The 18079-nt window shown below is 49.8% G+C and overlaps 1 protein-coding gene across 2 annotated transcripts; it reads left to right on the top strand.

Moving 5' to 3' along the window:
* The first annotated feature begins 465 nt into the window (after nucleotides 1–465).
* On the top strand, nucleotides 466–13347 carry CFAP107 (cilia and flagella associated protein 107). Of its 2 annotated transcripts, none has more exons than XM_077899578.1 (4): nucleotides 466–791; nucleotides 8614–8727; nucleotides 12156–12333; nucleotides 13025–13347. In XM_077899578.1, exons 1-4 carry the CDS (start codon nucleotides 678–680, stop codon nucleotides 13204–13206), a joined length of 588 nt encoding a protein of 195 aa, XP_077755704.1. In that variant the 5' UTR covers nucleotides 466–677; the 3' UTR covers nucleotides 13207–13347. The 2 variants fall into 2 exon arrangements, with proteins under 2 accessions (XP_077755704.1, XP_077755705.1); XM_077899579.1 differs by lacking the exon at nucleotides 466–791 and adding an exon at nucleotides 8251–8376.
* The last annotated feature ends 4732 nt before the right edge of the window (nucleotides 13348–18079 follow it).

The raw sequence follows: 18079 nt of genomic DNA, 5'->3' as shown, positions 1-18079 counted from the left end.
GGGCCTAGCACATCAGCCTGAGAGTAATAGAATTAGTAATAGAATGAGATCATCTGGGGATCCCTGGGTGGCTCGGCGGTTTGGCGCCTGCCTTTGGTCCGGGGTGCGATCCTGGAGTCCTGGGATCGAGTCCCACGTTGGGCTCCCAGCATGGAGCCTGCTTCTCCCTCCTGTGTCTCTTCCTCTCTCTCTCTGTCTCTATGTCTATCATGAATAAATAAATAAATAAATCTTAAAAAAAAAAAAGAATGAGATCATCTCAACTCACCCTTGTAAATGTGCCCCAAGGATGATGCTTCTCATGGGGTGACTCCACTAAAACGAGGACCTTCTGGCCTTGCATTTGTGGTGGTTATTGTTGGTTTGATTTGCTTTGAAGGGGTCAGTTTTGCTCCTGAAGAATCAGCTTCCCCCTTAAGGAGAATATTTACATGCACAGCCTATCACCATGGAGACAGTCAACAGTAGGCAATCCAAGATCACATCACTTCTCCCTGGAGGCTGAAAGTAGACTCTCAGGCCATTTTTGTGAAACTGGCAGGGTGTCACATATATGCACCCAGAAGGGTGACTGGGAAGATGAAAAAGACTCCTTAAACTCAGCAACTGCATAACGTCTCCCCACTCCCGAAACCTGAAACTGTGTCAAGTCAAAAGACTTGGAGCAAACAGTTACCATGCAGTTTTTGAGTGCAGTAAGTCCACACCCATTCTCTACCCCAAGCTGGAAGGTTGAGACCAAGTATTCAACCCGAGTGCTCACTGGAAACTGGGTGGAAGAGAGGAGGAAGGTAAGGAACCCCTGGGGGAAAATGGACAGAGGGCTTAGGGATGGCCTGGCAGGCAGAGGTAGGAATGAGGTCATTACTATTTCCAAATTAAGGGCCACAGGTGGTTATGTCTTAAGAATGTGGTAATAGAGTCTGTGCTCTTCACAGAGGAGTTACATTCAAGCAATCATTAAGGTCCCCGTGAAATCTTGAAAATGCTGTAGCAGAGTTGTCAACAGAGTTGTGACTCACAGCATTACTTTGAGCGGAGTGTGCCTAGACATCTGGCGTTCCTTGTTCCTAATTCCTCTGTACCTTGGGATGAAGAACACCTGCTATATCCCGGGCCTGGCCCTTCTCAGAGTGTGGTACTTACCGCCCCCCCCAACCCGCCCTGATGTCCTGGGATGAGCTGCTGCCTTCTGACACCTGTTCCACAACCTTGCCCTGCCTGAGCATTTCAGTTTTTACTTTCAAAACAGAACACATGGGCTCTCGGTGTCCCCACGTGCTTTAAAGGCCAACACAAAAATACTTTGCCTGAACTGGCCTACTTGAAATTGAGTATCTTTATTTGTGACAATCAAGACCGAGCCACTTAAATTTCTGCAGAGACATGTAGATATCCTTCCATCTTCTCGGGAAATGGGCAAGGAAAGTAGGGCGATATATAATTGGCAGCTTTGGTGTAAGCGTGGGGAAGGTTGATGGTGACTTCTGAGAACTGGAAAAGGCTGTTTTCAGGGAGAACATAGGCATTCACCACCCCTCCAGCTAAATGTGGCCTGTGGCCATTGTTCACTCTCATTGCACTTGGCCTTATTTGGGGAGCAGGTGTGTGTAAGGGAAGGTCCAAGGGCAAGGAGGATTGGCTGAGCAATCCCTCTAGGATACTATCAGTTACTCCTATGCCCAGAAGAGATTGCATAAAGAGAGCAGAGTTGGAGTGATATGAGAAACATGGCAGACTAATAAGCTCTAGCTCCTTATTCTCCCACAGAAACACTTAAAAAAAAAAACAAAAAACTATAGCCTACCTAAAATAACTATGGAAGAGCTCTGAAAAGCTGTCAGAGGTCCGCAGCAACCACACAAATGCCCAGTTTAGAAAAAGTCACATTCAAAATGGTAGGAAATGCCATGGTATTTTTACTTGCTTTTTTCTCATTTTCTCCTTAGAACAGCATGGTGTAGGGTAAGAGAAGCAATGGCTCAGCTCCCAGTTACCTCCCTTGAACCCAGAGAGAGTGGAGCAACATTTTATTTTATTTTATTTTTCATTTTAATTTTTTAGAGCAATATTTTAATCTGTCTAGACGCTGCTTGAGGAATTTGTGTCTCTGTTTTGCTTAACCTAGAGCTCAAATAGGGGGAAATGTCATAGTTCATGTTTCAGGCTAAGAAAAGCTGTTAAAAGTGGGGGTGATTACAGTTGGTGAAAGCTTCTAGGGCACAACAGACCTGTGGAGGTCTGAGGCCAGAGATTACAGGTGGAGGAATGCAACAGAACATAAAAGGCCTTGAGAAGAAGCAAGAAATACACTCTTTGGGAAAATAAGGCATTTAAATATAGCTGTGTATAAAGATTAAATAAAAAACATACCACACACACACACACACACACACACACGGGTTCAGGCAAGATGTAAGTTCAGAAAACTCCTGAGAACTTAAGCCTTCACTTACCTTGGAACATGACCTGTTAGTGGAGACCCTCCTTTAAATGGACTGGACAAAAACTTTAAAACAACCACCTCGAATATGCATAAAGAGCTCAAAGAAAACATGAGCAAGAACTAAAGGAAATTGGGAAAATGATATATGAACAAAGTGAGAGTATCAATAAAAAATAGAAATTATAAAAAATATCAACAGAAATTATGGAATCGACAAATACAATAACTACATTGAAAAAATTCATTAGAGGTGTTTGACAGTGGACTTGAACAGGCCGAAGAAAGAATCCGAGAACTTGAAGAGAGATCATTTGAAATTCTTGAGTCTGAGGAGGAAAAAAAAAAGGAATAAAGAAATGAGAACAGAGTCACCATCGTGTAGACCAGTGTACATATTATGGGAGAAAAAAGAGAGAAGAGCAGAAAGAATATTTGAAGAAATAATGGCTGAAAATTTTCTAAATGTAAAGATAAGACATGGGTGTACAAATCCAAGAAGCTCCATAAACTTCAATAGGAAACATCTGGAAGGACCCACACAAAAGACATATACTCAACCTGTTGAGATCAAAATGACTCAAGTACGAAGCAGCCTTTATAAGATTATTAGATTATAAGATTATCAGTAGATTTCTCAGCAGAAATCTTGCAGGCCGAAAGGAGGTAGGGTGATATATTTAAATGATAAAAAAACCCAAAAAACCAACCCAACATACACACACACTTACCAACTGAGAATACTATAGCTAGCAAAACCAATTTTCGAAAATGAAGGAAAAACTAAAGCATCCCTAGATAAACCAAAGCTGAAGGAGTTCATTACCACTAGGCCTGCCCTACAAGAAATGGAGCAATGAGGGGATTCCCTGGGTGGCTCAGCGGTTCAGAGTCTGCTTTCGGCCCAGGGTGTGATTCTGGAGTCCCGGGATCAAGTCCCGCATCAGGCTCCCTGTATGGAGCCTGCTCCTCCCTCTGCGCCGCCCCCCTCTCTGTTTATCATGAACAAATAAATAAAATCTTTAAAAAAAAGAAATGGAGCAATGCTAGACAGTCACTGAAAGCCGTATGAAATAAGACCTCTGGTAAAGGTAAACACGTGGACAAATATAAAAACCACTATTATCATAATTTTGGTTTGTAACTCCACTATTTCTATAGGATTTAAAAAACAAATGCATAAAAATAATTATAAATCCGTGTTAATGGGTACAAAATATATCAACTTGGAGTTTATGACACCAGTAACATAAAATGGGAGATGGAAGGGCTGTAAAAAAAAAAAAAAAAAGAGTTTTAATATATGAGCTAAGTCAAATTGGTGTCAATTTAAAATAGGTTGTTAAAAAAAGATTGTTTTAACTTCAGGATGTTATATGCAATCCTCGTGATAACTACAAAAAATAGCTCTAGAATATACACAAAAGGAAATGAGGAGGAAATAAAAATTGTCACTGAAAATAATCAACACAAACAAAGTTAGTAATGGAGGAAATGAGGGACCAAAAAAAAAAAAAATCCTGTAAGAAAACAAACAATAAAATGGCAGAAGAAAGTCCTCCCCTGACGGTAATTACTTTAAATGAAAATAGATTAACCTTTCAATCAAAAGGCATAGAATGGCAAAATGAGGGGGGAGGGGGACCCAAAACCTAGGATGCAACTGTATTCCATTTATGAGACTGTCTTTATTATTTTTTTAAATAAATTTTTATTTATTTATGATAGTCACACACACAGAGAGAGAGAGAGAGAGAGGCAGAGACACAGGCAGAGGGAGAAGCAGGCTCCATGCACCGGGAGCCCGACATGGGATTCGATCCCGGGTCTCCAGGATCGCGCCCTGGGCCAAAGGCAGGCGCCAAAGCGCTGCGCCACCCAGGGATCCCTGTCTTTATTTTTTGTATATGTTTTTATTGGAGTTCGATTTGCCAACATATAGCATCACGCCCAGTGCCCATCCCGTCACGTGCCCCCCTCAGTGCCCGTCACCCAGTCACCCCCACCCCTGCCCACCTCCTCTTCCACTGCCCCTTGGTCGCTCCCCAGAGTCAGGAGTCTCCCGTGGTGTGTCTCCCCCTCTGATGTTTCCCCCTCAGCTCCCCTCCCTCCCCTACGATCCCTTCCACTATGTCATATTCCCCATGTGAGTGAGACCATATGCTCACTGTCCTTCTCCGACTGACTGACTCCACGCAGCATCACACCCTCCAGCTGCAGCCACGTCGAAGCTAATGGTGGGTGGTCGTCGTTTCTGGTGGCTGAGTGATACCCCCTGTGCACAGGCCGCGGCTTCTCTATCCATCATCTGTTGATGGACACTGAGGCTCCTCCCACAGTTTGGCTATTGTGGACATTGCTGCTATAAACATCAGGGTGCAGGTGTCCCAGCATTTCAGTGCATCTGTATCTTTGGGGTAAATCCCCAGCAGCACAATTGCTGGGTCGTAGGGCAGCTCTTTGAGGAACCTCCACACAGTTTTCCAGAGTGGCTGCACCAGTTCCCATTCCCACCAACAGTGCAAGAGGGTCCCCCCTTCCCCACATCCTCGCCAACATTTGTTGTTTCCTGTCTTGTTAATTTTCCCCATTCTCACTGGTGTGAGGTGGTATCTCATTGTGGTTTTGATTTGTATTTCCCTGATGGCCAGTGATGCGGAGCATTTTCTCATGTGCGTGTTGGCCATGTCTATGTCTTCCTCGGTGAGATTTCTGTTCATGTCTTTTGCCCATTTCATGATTGGATTGTTTGTTTCTTTGCTGTTGAGTTGAATAAGCTCTTTATAGATCTTGGATACTAGCCCTTTATCTGATAGGTCATTTGCAAATATCTTCTCCAATTCTGTAGGTTGTTTTAGTTTTGTTGACTGTTTCTTTTGCTGCGCAGAAGCTTTTTTATCTTAAGTCCCAGTAGTTCATTTTTGCTTTTGTTTCTCTTGCCTTTGTGGATGTATCTTGCAAGAAGTTACTGTGGCCAAGTTCAGAAAGGGTGTTGACTGTGTTCTCCTCTAGGATTTTGATAGATTCTTGTTTCACATTTAGATCATTCATCCATTTTGAGTTTATCTATGTGTACGGTGTAAGAGAATGGCCTAGTTTCCTTCTTCTGCACGTGGCTGTCCCAATTTTCCAAGCACCATTTATTGAAGAGACTGTCCTTTTTCCAGTGGATGGTCTTTCCTGCTTTGTTGAATATTAGTTGACCATAGATTTGAGGGTCCATTTCCAGGTTCTCTATTCTGTTCCATTGATCTATGTGTCTGTTTTTATGCCAGGACCACACTGTCTTGATGATCACAGCTTTGTAGTACAACTTGAAATCCAGCATTGTGATGCCCTCAGCTCTGGTTTTCTTTTTCAATATTCCTCTGGCTTTTTGGGGTCTTTTCTGATTCCACACAAATCTTAAGATTATTTGTTCCAACTCTCTGGATAAAGTCCATGGTATTTTGATAAGGATTTCATTGAACGTGTAGATATGATACTGTCTTTAAATCTAAGGGTATGCATAGGTTGAAAGGGAAAAGACGGAAAAAGATACCCATCCAAATAGCAACCAAAAGAGAGTACATTGGCTATACTGATTCATAGGAAAAAAAAAAAAGGCTTTAAGTAAAAAATTGTTGTAAGAGCCAAAAAATGACAGTATGTATTGAAGAAAGGGTCATGAAGGAATGGAAAATCTGAATAAATGTATAGCTAGTAAGGAACGAAAACATCTCGAAAATAAAAGTTCATGACTAGATGGCTTCACTTCTTTCCTCTAAGATCAGGAATGAGAATGTCTGCTTTGCCAGTTCTATTCAACACAGCATTATAAGTTCTAGCCAGGGCAATCAGGCAAGAAAAAGAAATAAAAAGCACAGAAATTGGAAAGGAAGAAGTAAAATTATCTCTGTTTGCAGATGACAGGATCTTATTTGTACCAAACCTTAGAAACAACACATACGCAAACAAAACAAACAAAAAATCCAGAAAAAACTATCAAAGCTAATAAATGATTTTAGCAAAGTAGCAAGATAAAAATCAATATGCAAAAATCAGTTGCATTTCTATACACTGACAATGACTATCTAAAAGGGGGACTAAAAAAAACCAAACAATTCTACTTACAATAACACTAAAAAGAATAAAATACTTAGGAACAAACTTAACCACAGAGGCAAAACTACAAAATATTGTTGAAAGAAATAAAGCATACCAATAGGTGGAAAGATGTCCTATGTTCATGGATTGGAAGGCATAATATTGTTAAGACATCAATACTACCTAAAAATGGCCTGCAAAATCAACACAGTCCTTATGATTTTGTTTTTTTTCTTTTTTTGCAGAAATTAAAAAATCCACCCTAGAATTCATTGGAATCTCAAGAAACTGAATAGTCAAAACAATCTTGAAAAGAAGTACAAAGTTGGAGGACCCATGTTCTCTGATTTCAAAAATTACTACAAAGCTACAGTAACCAAATATTGGGATACTAGCATAAAGGCAGATATATAAACTAATGGTATAGGATAAAGAGCTCAGAAATAAGCCCTCACATATCTGGCCAAATGATTTCAGCAGAGATGGCAAAATCGTTCAAAGGCAAAAGGACAGTCTTTTCAACTAACGGTGCTGAGAAAACTGCATATCCAAATGTGAAAGAGTGAAATTGGACCCTTACCTTACACTGCATACAAAAATTAATTCAAAATGGATCAAAAACCTAGCTAAAACTGTAAAACTCTTAGAAGAAAACATAGGAGAAAAGCTTCGTGACATTGAATTTGGCAATGATTGTTTTGGAGAGGACACCAAAATCATAGATAACAAAAGATAAAAATAGATCAATTGGATTTTACTCAAAATTGAAGACTTTTATGCATCAAAGAACAGTATCAACAGACTTAATTAATATCCAAGATATATAAAGAACTACAATTCAACGACCAAAAAACCCAAACGATTAAAAATGGGGAAAAAAAATTTGAACAGATATTCCTCTAAGTTATGCAAATGGACAATAAGCACATGAAAAGATGCCCAGCATCACCATTCATTAGGGAAAAGCAAATCAAAACTGTAAGATACCACTTTGCACACATTAGGATGGCTATGGTTAAAAAAAAAAGAAAAAGAAAGAAAAAGAAAGTAGCAGGTGTTGGGAAGGACGTGGAGAAACTGGAACCCTTGTGCATGATCAGCGGGAATGTAAAACAGTGCACCTGCTCTGGTGGACAGTATGGCAATTGCTTGAAAACAGTAAGCGTAGAATGACCATACGATCCAGCAATTCCATTTCTGGGTTTATACCCAAAAGAACCGAAAGTGGGATTTGGAAGAGAGAGATTCGCACATCCATGCTCACATTATTCACAGTGTGGGATGGATAAGCAAATCGTAGCGCATGCATACAATGAAGCAGTCATTATTCAGCCTTTAAAAGGAAGAAAATTCTTACACAGGCTACAATGGGGGTAAACCTCGAAGACGCTATGCTAAGTGGAATAAGCCAGGCATCAAAAGACAGACGCTGTATATGATTCCACTCGCGTGGGGTCCCTAGAGCGGTCCAATTCGTAGAGACAGAAAGCAGAATGGTGGGTGCCAGGGGCTGCGGGAGGGAGCTGTCTAAGGGGTTCAGAGTCTGAGAAGATGATGAAGTTCTGGAGACAGATGATGATGATGGTTGCACAACCACGTACGTGTACTTCATGCTACAGAACTCTGTATGTAAAAATGATTAAAATGGTAAATTTTGTTAGGTATATTTGACCACAGTAAAATTTTATTTTATTTTTTTTATTTTTATTTTTTTTTCACAGTAAAATTTTAAAAAGTGAACCAGGAAACAAAAGATGGGCGGTGGGGGAGAGTGGAAAACAGAGAAGCAAGAGAGAGGAAGGAGGCAAGCAGGAGGGGCAAACGGAGAGAGAAGTCGAAGGGAACAGGTGCAGACATGAGGAATGGTCAGGTGCCCGAGTAACAGCTTTGCTGAGGGATGAGGTGCCGAGTGCCTGAGCGATGGTCCTTTGCAAACTCTGGAGGGGAGGGAGCAAAATGAAGCCTGCATTGTGCAGGATGCCCTGGGCTCCGCTTGCTTCCCGTAGCCCCGGAGGGGAGGGGATGCTCCAGAAGCCTGAGAAGGTGCGTTGCATGAGTCATCCTGAATATTTCATCTTTTCCAGTTCACCAAAGCCACTGAGAAAACACCTCAGAGCATTTACAGAAAAGAGTATGTGCCCTTCCCAGGCCACAGGCCGGACCAGATCTCCAGGTGGTATGGCAAGAGGAGAGTTGAGGTAAGAGGAGTGGGGGCCCCACACTCGGGCCTGGGCTCCCCCAGACTCAGGAGACACCACCGGCCAGCTCTGTCCCCCCAGGGGCAGGAGAGTAGTCCCCGAGCACTCCCCTCCCCAACCCGGGGGCTGCTGTTGGCCTCACCTTTATTTACAATCCGCCAAATCTCAGGCTGGTAGCCTTCCCCCTGCCCTGTCCCAGCGCTTCCCGGGTCCCCTCCCTGTTCCTCCACACTCTCCCAACAGGGTGTAGGTAAAGGGTGTAGGGACCAAAGCAACAAACAATGGAGGGGAACACGGTGGGGGATAGCATAAGGCCCTCCGGAGGCCTTATGTGGATGCTTGGATGGGAGTATTTTGTATCATCTGTGCCCCAGCTTCCTGGCCTTTTTTTTTTTTTTTTTAAGATTTTTAACATTTATCTATTCATGAGAGACAGAGAGAGAGAGAGGCAGAGACACAGGCAGAGGGAGAAGCAGGCTCCCTGCAGGGAGCCCGACTTGGGACTCGATCCCAGGACTCCAGGGTCACACCGTGGGCTGCAGGCGGCACTAAACCACTGAGCCACCCGGGCTGCCCTGGCCTTTTGTATAAAAAGTCAAGGACCATTCCCCCTGAGGGGGGCACGTGACGGGATGAGCACTGGGTGTTATACTATATGTTGGTAAATCGAACCCCAATAAAAAATAATACAAAAATAATAATAATAAATAAAAAGGGAGTGCCAGGCTGTGAGCCGCTGTGTTGCAGGCCCCCCCCAGCAGGAAGTAGCCACTGCGACCTCAGGACACACCTGCTCCACCCTGTCCCCCAACCCCATACCTGCCTAAACTCGGGGCGGACATTGTCGGAACGGGAGCAGCTTGGAGCTGGAAGGGACCCAGGAGATTGTTCCGCTCCCAGCACCCTCATTTTCAAGTAAAAGGTGCCCCGGGTGAGGGTGAGGCGAATGTCTTGTCCCAGACTGTGTAGCTGGTGGGTAAGGGGCTAAGCAGGTGGCTGATCGGCAAATCACGCAGGAAGTGTCCTCGAATCCCCCCTCCTGGTCTGCTGGGGTCGCCTCTCTGCCGCCTGCGTTTGGGAGCCATCTCCGTATAAACAGCTCCCAAGTTTCAGCCCCGAGCTGGCATCTCCGGATGGCACCGACATCCCCGGGACGCGCTGACGCTCTGCGGCTGCTGGTCTTTACCATTAGTGTGCGCTGAAGGCACAAACGCGCGTTAACGTAAGGAAGTCAGGACAAGAACCCAGGATCTGGGGCTCCCGGTGCCCGAGCATCGGTATATACGAGGCTCTCGGCCTAGTTCTCAATACACATTAGTGCCCTCTGGACTCATTACAGACCCCTGATGAGGAGACAACCACACACACGTATATAGAATCCGGTTAAGGGGCGCCTGGTGGCTGAGTCCGTTAAGCATCTGAACCCTGGTTTCGGCTCAGGTCGTGATTGCGGGGTGGCTGAGATCGAGCCCCGAGTTGGGCTCTGCGCTCGGCAGGGAGTCTGCTTAACATTCTCCCTCTCTCTCTCCCCCTGCTCTCTCTCTCTCTCTCTCTAAAATAGTGAATAAATAAATCTTTAGATAATCTGGTTAAAATTAAGGACTCCCCCCCCCAACACATACACAAAATAGAGCCACGTAATCAGATATTCACTTCGAAGGACTCCGTTCAAATCTGTGTGCCGGGGACCCTGGACCTTGCTCGGCTTCACTCCGCCCTTCCTCCTGGGACACCCGGCCCCATCCCAGCTTCGCACTTCCTCCTTCCTGGCCAAATGCCGATGCGCCCCTTAAACCGAGATAGAAAAAAAAAAAAAAAACCGAGATAGATGGGGTTAGCATCCCCCAGAGGACCCCCTCCCTGTGTCCCCCCCCCAGGCAGGTATATTCATCACATTTTTTTTATGTTCTGTATTTTAGATGGTTTGTTGTCTTAGGGGCCGTGCTAATCCTGGCCAGACTGCCCTCCCGGGGCTAGCGAGTTCCTACAGACAGTAAACAGCCTGCCCGGAGGCACACCTTTGGGATACAGGCCAACCAATCCAGAGCCCACACCCACCTCTTTTGTGTAAGGCTCACATGCCAAGCCAACATCCCTTTGCCCTAAATCACTGCAGGGCCGGGCACCTACAACCAGAGGCAACCCTTTAACCCAGAGCCTGCTGAAATCATTCAAACGCTGCAATCCTAACCATCTCAACCTCCCTACCCTGCCTTACCTGTTCCTTCCCTTGGAAACCACATGGATGCCCCGGGCCACGCACGCTCTCTCTGTCGGTCTCTCTGTCTCTCCTGCTCCTTCCGTGAGCCTGGCGCTGCCCTCTGTGGCCCTGTGGGGTGCAGCGGGCCCCCCTCCCGGGAAACTAATAAACTTTCAATATCGCTTCTTTCAAAGGCAGTTATCTCTCTACCCGTCACCTAACCATGTCTTATCAGAACAAAAATCCTAGCCCCATAATCGAGACAGCAGGGCCAAGCCCCGGGTCAGGAAGAGCAGCAAGAAAGTCCCCGTCTCTCTTCCCTGCCGTGACACCTCGTCAGCACATCCCTTGGTTCCTGGGAACCCCTCCAACTTGCCTTCCCGGGCATTGGAAACCCACTCCGGGCACCTGGTGATGTGGATCTTGGGAACCCCTGCCTAATGTCTGTGCCTGTCCCCCTCGTCTCCCTTTGGCATTGTGATCTGACTTATTTATGGAACCACCACTTGAAATATTATGTGCAGCCGGCACTTCCAGACCACGGCAGACACAGACCTCCCTGTTTGCTCCAGACAGGAGGACAGGCATGGAAATCCACATTATCCTCCCCTGTAAATCAGCCCAGGCCTCCAAGATTCCCTTCCAGGGCCAAGAGGATTTTCTTAGGAAAAGCACTGAAGCAGGCAAACGTCCCAGAGTAAGGAGGACGAGGCTTTCTTCTCCTTGTAAATAACTCCCACCAGAGAAGTTTCCAGCGGAGGGAGCCATAAATCCTTTGCAGGAGAAGGCGATTTATGGGCCGTTCTCTGACTCTTCCCACAGCAACTGACTGCAGTACAAGGTGCACATGCCAGGCTCTGTATTCAATGTCTTGCACCCGCCATGGAAATGGGCACTCGGATGGAGGAGGCTAGAGACAAGTCAGAGGGTGTAGTTGCAGCCCCAAGGGCCGCGGTGGGGTGGCCCCGACCCTCCCGTTCAGCTGCGTGTCCTCCTTTCTTTCCGGCGGGCCCCTGGCAGCCCGTTCCAGGGATGAACCCACTTGGCCTGGGTTGGGGGTCCCCAGACGGAGAGCTGAGTGTGTGTGGGAGGTGAGCTGGGTGGCGGTGGGCCGGGCAGCTGCGTGTCCCGTGCGGTGGCCCCGAGGGCCCAGGCGGTGACACCCCCAGCGGCCACCGCCACGGGGATGCCTGGCCTCAGGTAACGGCCCCTGCGCCTGTCCCTCCAGGGCCTCCCGCACAGACACCTGCTCGCAGGCCACCAGGAGCCCTGCCGCCGCCATCTGATCAGCACGTACGACGACCATTACAACCGGCGTGGTCACAACCCGGCGCTGCCCGCGCGGCGCACCTGGAACGGGCACCAGTTGCTGTGGCTCCCGGAGAGATCGGACTTCCCCCTCCTCGGTACTCGCCGTGTGTGGGGCCGCGAGGGGCCACGGCGTCCAGGCCGAGCACAGGGGCCCGACCCGAGGGGCCCGGGGGTGAAGGCCTCACTGGGCACCACGGCAGCACGGTTTACCCGGAGCACAGGTGGCGGGAGCGGCATCCCTGCCCTCAGATCAATCATCTTGGCATAGTGACTATTACCTCCAGGTGCCCTGCCCTGAAGTGGCACCTGGGGACGGAGAGTGATGAGCAGGGAGGAATTCCTGCCTTTGGGGAGTTGTCATTCCAGTGGGTTGAGGTGGAGGGAGCAGGAGTGTGGATTTGGTCCTTCCAGCAGCAAGGGGTTTTGATAAGAGGGTGCCTCCATCCGCTTGACACGCCAGCGCCCTCATTCTTTGCATCAGCTGCCGGGGCTCCGCCCTTGGTGCAGAGGGACCGGGCTCCACGGTGAGCTGCCTGTCGCTGTGCGATGCTCCTGCAGGGCTTTCTCCTGGGGCTCGGTCTCCCGAGCCTGGACTGGGGTAGCGCGGCTCCCCAGGAGCCCGCAGGGCCATCCCGACGAGTCGGGGGGTCACCTCTCCGAGGACCAGCGGGGAGTGGGCCCCGCCTGAGCCGCCTCCCCTGCGAGCCCTCCTCCCCCAGAGCCCGTGCCGCACGATCCCCTGGCCAGCCCGCGCCCTGTTCACCCACACCCTGCTTTCTCTTGCAGCTCCCCCTACAAACTATGGACTCTACGAACAGCTGAGGCGGAGGTGGCTGGCACCCAAGGCTGCCCCGCGGGAGAGCATTTACACCTCATCCTACCCCAGCCCGCCCGTGTGTGCTATGTCCCGGCGGGAGCATGCCATCCCCGTGCCCCCCCCTCGCCTGCACCCTGTCCCGCGCCTCTGACAACTGCCACGCCAGGGGCAGTGCGGCCAGAACCCACCGGAGCCCCCGGGGCATTGAATCTGGCCCAGGCGTGCTCCCACCCCGCCTCCAAACCCTCGGGTTCCTTTCTTTGCCATCCCACAATTAAAGCTCTTGGGCGGATTGGAGTGTCGTGTGTATGCAGGATTCTGCAGAATGTCAGAGGGCCTCTCCCTCGGTTCTCATGAAGGGAAACTGAGGCCCAGCGAGGTAACATGGCTCGGGCGGGTTCTCACAGCGTGGTGCGTACCCTCCAGGAGCGCCAGGTCCATACGGGGGGGGAGCCGACTAGGACACCCACTGCGGAACTCCATGGGAGAGCAGATGTCCCTGCAGGAGAGGCCGTCAGGGTCCCCCCCCCCGCACCCCAGGGCGTGCACTGAACCCGGGGCTCAGAGGGAGGGAAGACACACAGCATGTCCCTTCCACCTCTGAGCTCTCAAACCTTTTCCAAGTTTGAGGAGGGGGAGTCAGTGAGTGCTCCAGAGTGAGGATGGCACCCCGGCGCGACAGGAGAACCAGGGAGCTGCCCTGGCGCAGGGACGTGGTGCTGTCCTCGCCCAGGATGGGGTCCCCTGGTGGAGTCCAGCTCTGGCTGGAATGGCCAGCCCGCATCTGCCTTGCCTGCCGGGGCTGTCTCCAAACCGCCTTCCCTGCCTTCTGCCTCCACCCTGATTATCCCCGTTCACCGTGAGCGCCACGCGTGGTGTATTGCTGGCGCTGAGTGATCCTCGGCTGGACGAACGAATGAACCGTTGTCTCTTGGGGGGCTGCACCCCACTCAACCACGACCCGGTCCTGTTCCACACTCCGAGCCTCCATCTAGCTGCTCCCCCAAATCCCTGCCCCAAGGTGGACCTCCGTCCAGACCCCAACCCACCTTGATGCCCAAAGACCCCTCACTCTTCCCAGAACTCAGCTACTCCCGCTTCTGAATCAGAGAGAAGTGGGCCCCCCTAGAATCCTGCCAGCGTCAGAGAGGAAGTCACCTCTCCGCCTGTCCATCCTTTAGAAGCTGGCCGTCCGTCCGTGGAAGGGCATCAGGACAATTCTCGGCCTCCGCCAGCCCATCTCACATCTGCCACAACCAACGGTTGTTTATTCTGCTCGGGAGAAAAAGACATGAATGGAAGTATCCTTCCGGGAATCCTTGCCTTACGTTTTTGGCACCTGCTACCACATTCTAGCAAATGATCGAGAAAAAAAATAAATAATAATAAAGGCCAGAAAAAAAAAAGTTAATATTTATTCTGGGTTGAACAAGCAGTAAAAGCCAGAATCTGGGCCTAAATGAGATTATCTCACTGACTGGTCGCTACCACCATCCACGGTAGGTGCCCCGAGGGCGGGATTATAAGCATCATTTCTGTTTACAGAAGTGGGAACAGGGCAGGGGACCGAGACAATAGGGCTTGCCGGGCTGGCCTGGGTTTGCACAGGGAATGAATCCAAGAGCTGGGACTTGAACCCGGGCGGGCTGGTGGCAGAGCAAGCTCAGCCCTGTGTCTCTTCAAGGAAATGACAGCAGAAACCCTGGGACCAGCTGGACGTGGCCATCTGCCGTGCGCCTGGCTCGGGGGCGTGTGTGTGTGTGTGTGTACGCGCGAGGTTGGCTGTGATTCTGGGCCACACGTAACGTGACTCAAAGTAGAGGAAGACTCTGGGCCGTCCCTTTCAAGGACACCTGCTGGCTCCAGGCCTCCTCCAGGTTGACCTCAGCACACTCCAGAGCCATCGCCCACTTCTCCGGGAGTCTGCTCAATGACCCCGTCTTCCCGACCAGACTCAAAGTTTCCTGAAGTCCGAGCCTGGCACATGCAAGTCATGTTTGTTGAGCGAGCGGTGGCAGGAAGAGGAGGGGGAGTGAGGGGGCTGGTGCCAGGAGAAGAGCCCCAAGTGATAGCTGGGGGCTGGCACCCGGCTGGCCTTCCTCACACCTCCGGCAGCCGCCCGTCCATCCCACAAACATCCCTTGAGCCGTGGTAACACCAGGCACTGACATCACAGAGGCTTCCAGCAGGCGGAGGAGAGGGCTCTTAAAAAAATACAGGACCCTTGTCACTACGTGGCCCTGGTAATCCAGGGTAATCCCTGCGTCGCAAATCCTTAGTCACCTCTGCAATGTCCTTTTGGACTATAAGGCAACCTCTCCAGAGGTTCGGGGGCTGAGGATGCGGACACCGGTCAGGGGGAGGGGTGCATCATTCATCTGGAGCCTGGACGCCAGGCAGGAGTCCTCGGCACTCAGCGTGTGTTCCATCACCGAACCCTGAGACACATCGAGTCCTTTCCTGGTGATTGGGAAGGTGGGGGTGGGGGTGGGGGTGGGTCTGCACGAGCCCAAGACGCTCCTTGGCCTTTCACACACAGATTAAAAGTGGCCGTGGAGGCACTTGAGTGGCTTAGTCGGTTAAGCGTCCGAGTCTTGATTTCGGCTCAGGTCCTGACCTTGGGGTCATGGGATCGAGCCCTGTGTCGGGCTCTGCTCTCAGCGGGGAGTCTGCTTGGCATTCTCTGTCTCCCTCTCCCTGCGCCACCCCCACACTCTCTCTCTCTCTCTTAAAAAAAAAAAAATAGAGACAGACAGACTGTATCAACACTACAGGTGCCGAAGTGCTGGAATCGGATTAGTAGGAATTCGGAAATCAGGCTAAAGCACTGTAGCCAGATCAGCAAATCAGGCTGCACAACCGGCAGCAGCAGCCCCGGCGAAATCGGGGTCGACGGTCGCCTGGTCTTTTCCAAAAAGGAGTGGGAAGGAGAGAGAACCTGAGCCCGTCGGGGCCTTTCCCCCGCGTCCCCGCCTCAGCCCGCTTCTCGGGCTTGAGCAGCGCCTGCGTGGCGGGGCGAGCGCGGGGGGCCTTGCCCTCTGAGTTCGTGGGTCAGCGGGTCAGGCGTGGGGCCCAGAGGGCAGATGTCTAACCGGTTCGCAGGCAACGCCGATGCTGCCCGTTGGGGGAACACAGCTTGGGGCCCACTCTGTAGGCTGCGCTCTTCATCTGTTTGTGGAAACGGTAGCAAAGCCCTGGAGCCAGGGGGTCTCAGGCTTCCCGGCAGCAGGAGGAGCCCGGGGCTCGGATCGAGCTCGCGATGCACGGTGAGCAGCGCCGGGTGCTGGGACCACGCAGCCGAGGGTTCGAGGCGCTGGGGCCCAGTTTCCCGCAGGCAGCCCGTGTGACCTGGAGGAGCCACGCGCCTCTCTGCGTGTCCCTGCCCCAGCGGGGGACACAGTGACTGTCTCTGATGCAGACGGACACACGGAGCCCGGCGGCGGCCCACGGGAGGTCCTCCGCCGGGGCGGCAGCTGCTGTTCAAGCAAACTGAATGGGGCAAGCACCGGCCAGGGAGGGCGGCCAGCGGGACGGACGGACAGACAGGCGGTGGCCTTCCCCACCCCCCCCCGTCTGCCCCCTGTCCCCTGCCCCCTGCCACTGGCTCTCAGGCGCCCGTGACTGCAGGTGGGGCCCCGGGATGCCGCTAACCACACCTGCCAGAGTCATTCAAAACCAGATTTTCTCTTTGTTCTTGGGAAGCCCGTGGCCGCGCACCTGGGCAGGCCGATACCCAGGGAACTCAGGCGTGGGCTGTTGGGCTCCTCGGGAAAAGTGCGCCCCTGACTCGCCATCACCGGGTTTAGCCCATCTCCCTGCCCACTTCCTCTCGGGTCACCGTCGGTTCTCCGGGGTCATGGCTCTATTTCTTGGTTTCTCTCTCTCTCCATCCCTCTCTCTCTCTCTCTCTCTCTCTCCCTTTGCTTGTTTGTTTCTTAAATTTCCCATATGAATGAAATTATATGGTATTTGTCTTTCTCCGTCTTTTTTCGCTCAGCACAATACTCCTTAGCTCCATCCGTGTCATTGCAAATGGCAAGAATTCATTCCCTTAAATGGTTGAACGTCTGGATTTCTATTTTCTGTTTCTGGACGCCCCTGGCTGTGGCTCCGCCGCGTCTGCCCTGGCCATGCTGCATCAGTCCGCGGACACTCGAGCTGCTTCCACAATTTGCTCTTGTAAGTGATGCTGCTCTACACTTAGGGGACCACACACCTCTTCGCACGAGTGCCTCTGTCTTCGGTGGGGCAATGACTGGGCCATAGGGTAGTTCTATTTTTAACTTTTTGAGGAAACTCTGTATTTTTTTCCAGAATGGCTGCACAGGTTTGCATTCCCACCAATAGTTCAAAGGGGCTCCTTTTCCCCCACTTTTGTCCCAACACTTCTTTCTAGTTTGTTTTTTTTTTTTAAGTTTAATTTTAGCCATTCTGACAGGTGTGAGGTGATGTCTTATTGTACTTTTGATTTGCATTTCCCTGATGATGAGTGATGTTGAGCATCTTTTCACGTGTCTGTTGGCCGTCTGGATGTCCTCTTTGGAGAAATACCTGTTCATGTCTTTCGCTCATTTTTAAAAATTGGATTACTTGGGTTATTTTTAATTGGATTATTTGTTTTCTGGTCTTAAGTTGTATAGGTTCTTTATATATTTGAGGTAATAAACCTTTATCAGATATGTCATTTGAAAATATCTTCTCCCGTTCGGTAGGCTGCCTTTTAGTTTTGTGGATTGTTTCCCGTGCTGTGTGAAGCTTTTTATTTTGGTGAAGTCCCAGTAGTCTATTCTTGCATTCGTTTCCCTTGCCTCAGGAGACATATCTAGAAAAATGTTGCTACAGCTGATGTCAGAGAGATTACTGCCTGTGCTCTCTTCTGGGATTTTTATGGTTTCAGGTCTCACAGTTTTTTGTGTGTATGGTGAAAGAAAACAGTCCGGTTTCATTTTGCACGTAGCTGTCAGGTTTTCCCGGCACCATTGGTTGAAGAGACTGTCTTTTTCCCATTGGATAGTCTTTCCTGC

The sequence above is a fragment of the Canis aureus genome, chromosome 5, assembly GCF_053574225.1.
Source record: "Canis aureus isolate CA01 chromosome 5, VMU_Caureus_v.1.0, whole genome shotgun sequence".
In the NCBI taxonomy this organism is placed as follows: domain Eukaryota; kingdom Metazoa; phylum Chordata; class Mammalia; order Carnivora; family Canidae; genus Canis; species Canis aureus.
Note: the sequence above shows the minus strand (reverse complement) of the source record. Positions and strands in the feature narration are given on the sequence as shown.

Bases quoted from the DNA above. Each gene is read 5' to 3' on its own strand.
- CFAP107 (XM_077899578.1), top strand. From the start codon at position 678: ATGCAGTTTTTGAGTGCAGTAAGTCCACACCCATTCTCTACCCCAAGC. The intron at 792-8,613 runs GTAAGGAACCCC...CATCTTTTCCAG, and splicing joins GGGTGGAAGAGAGGAGGAAG to TTCACCAAAGCCACTGAGAA. The intron at 12,334-13,024 runs GTACTCGCCGTG...TTTCTCTTGCAG, and splicing joins ATCGGACTTCCCCCTCCTCG to CTCCCCCTACAAACTATGGA.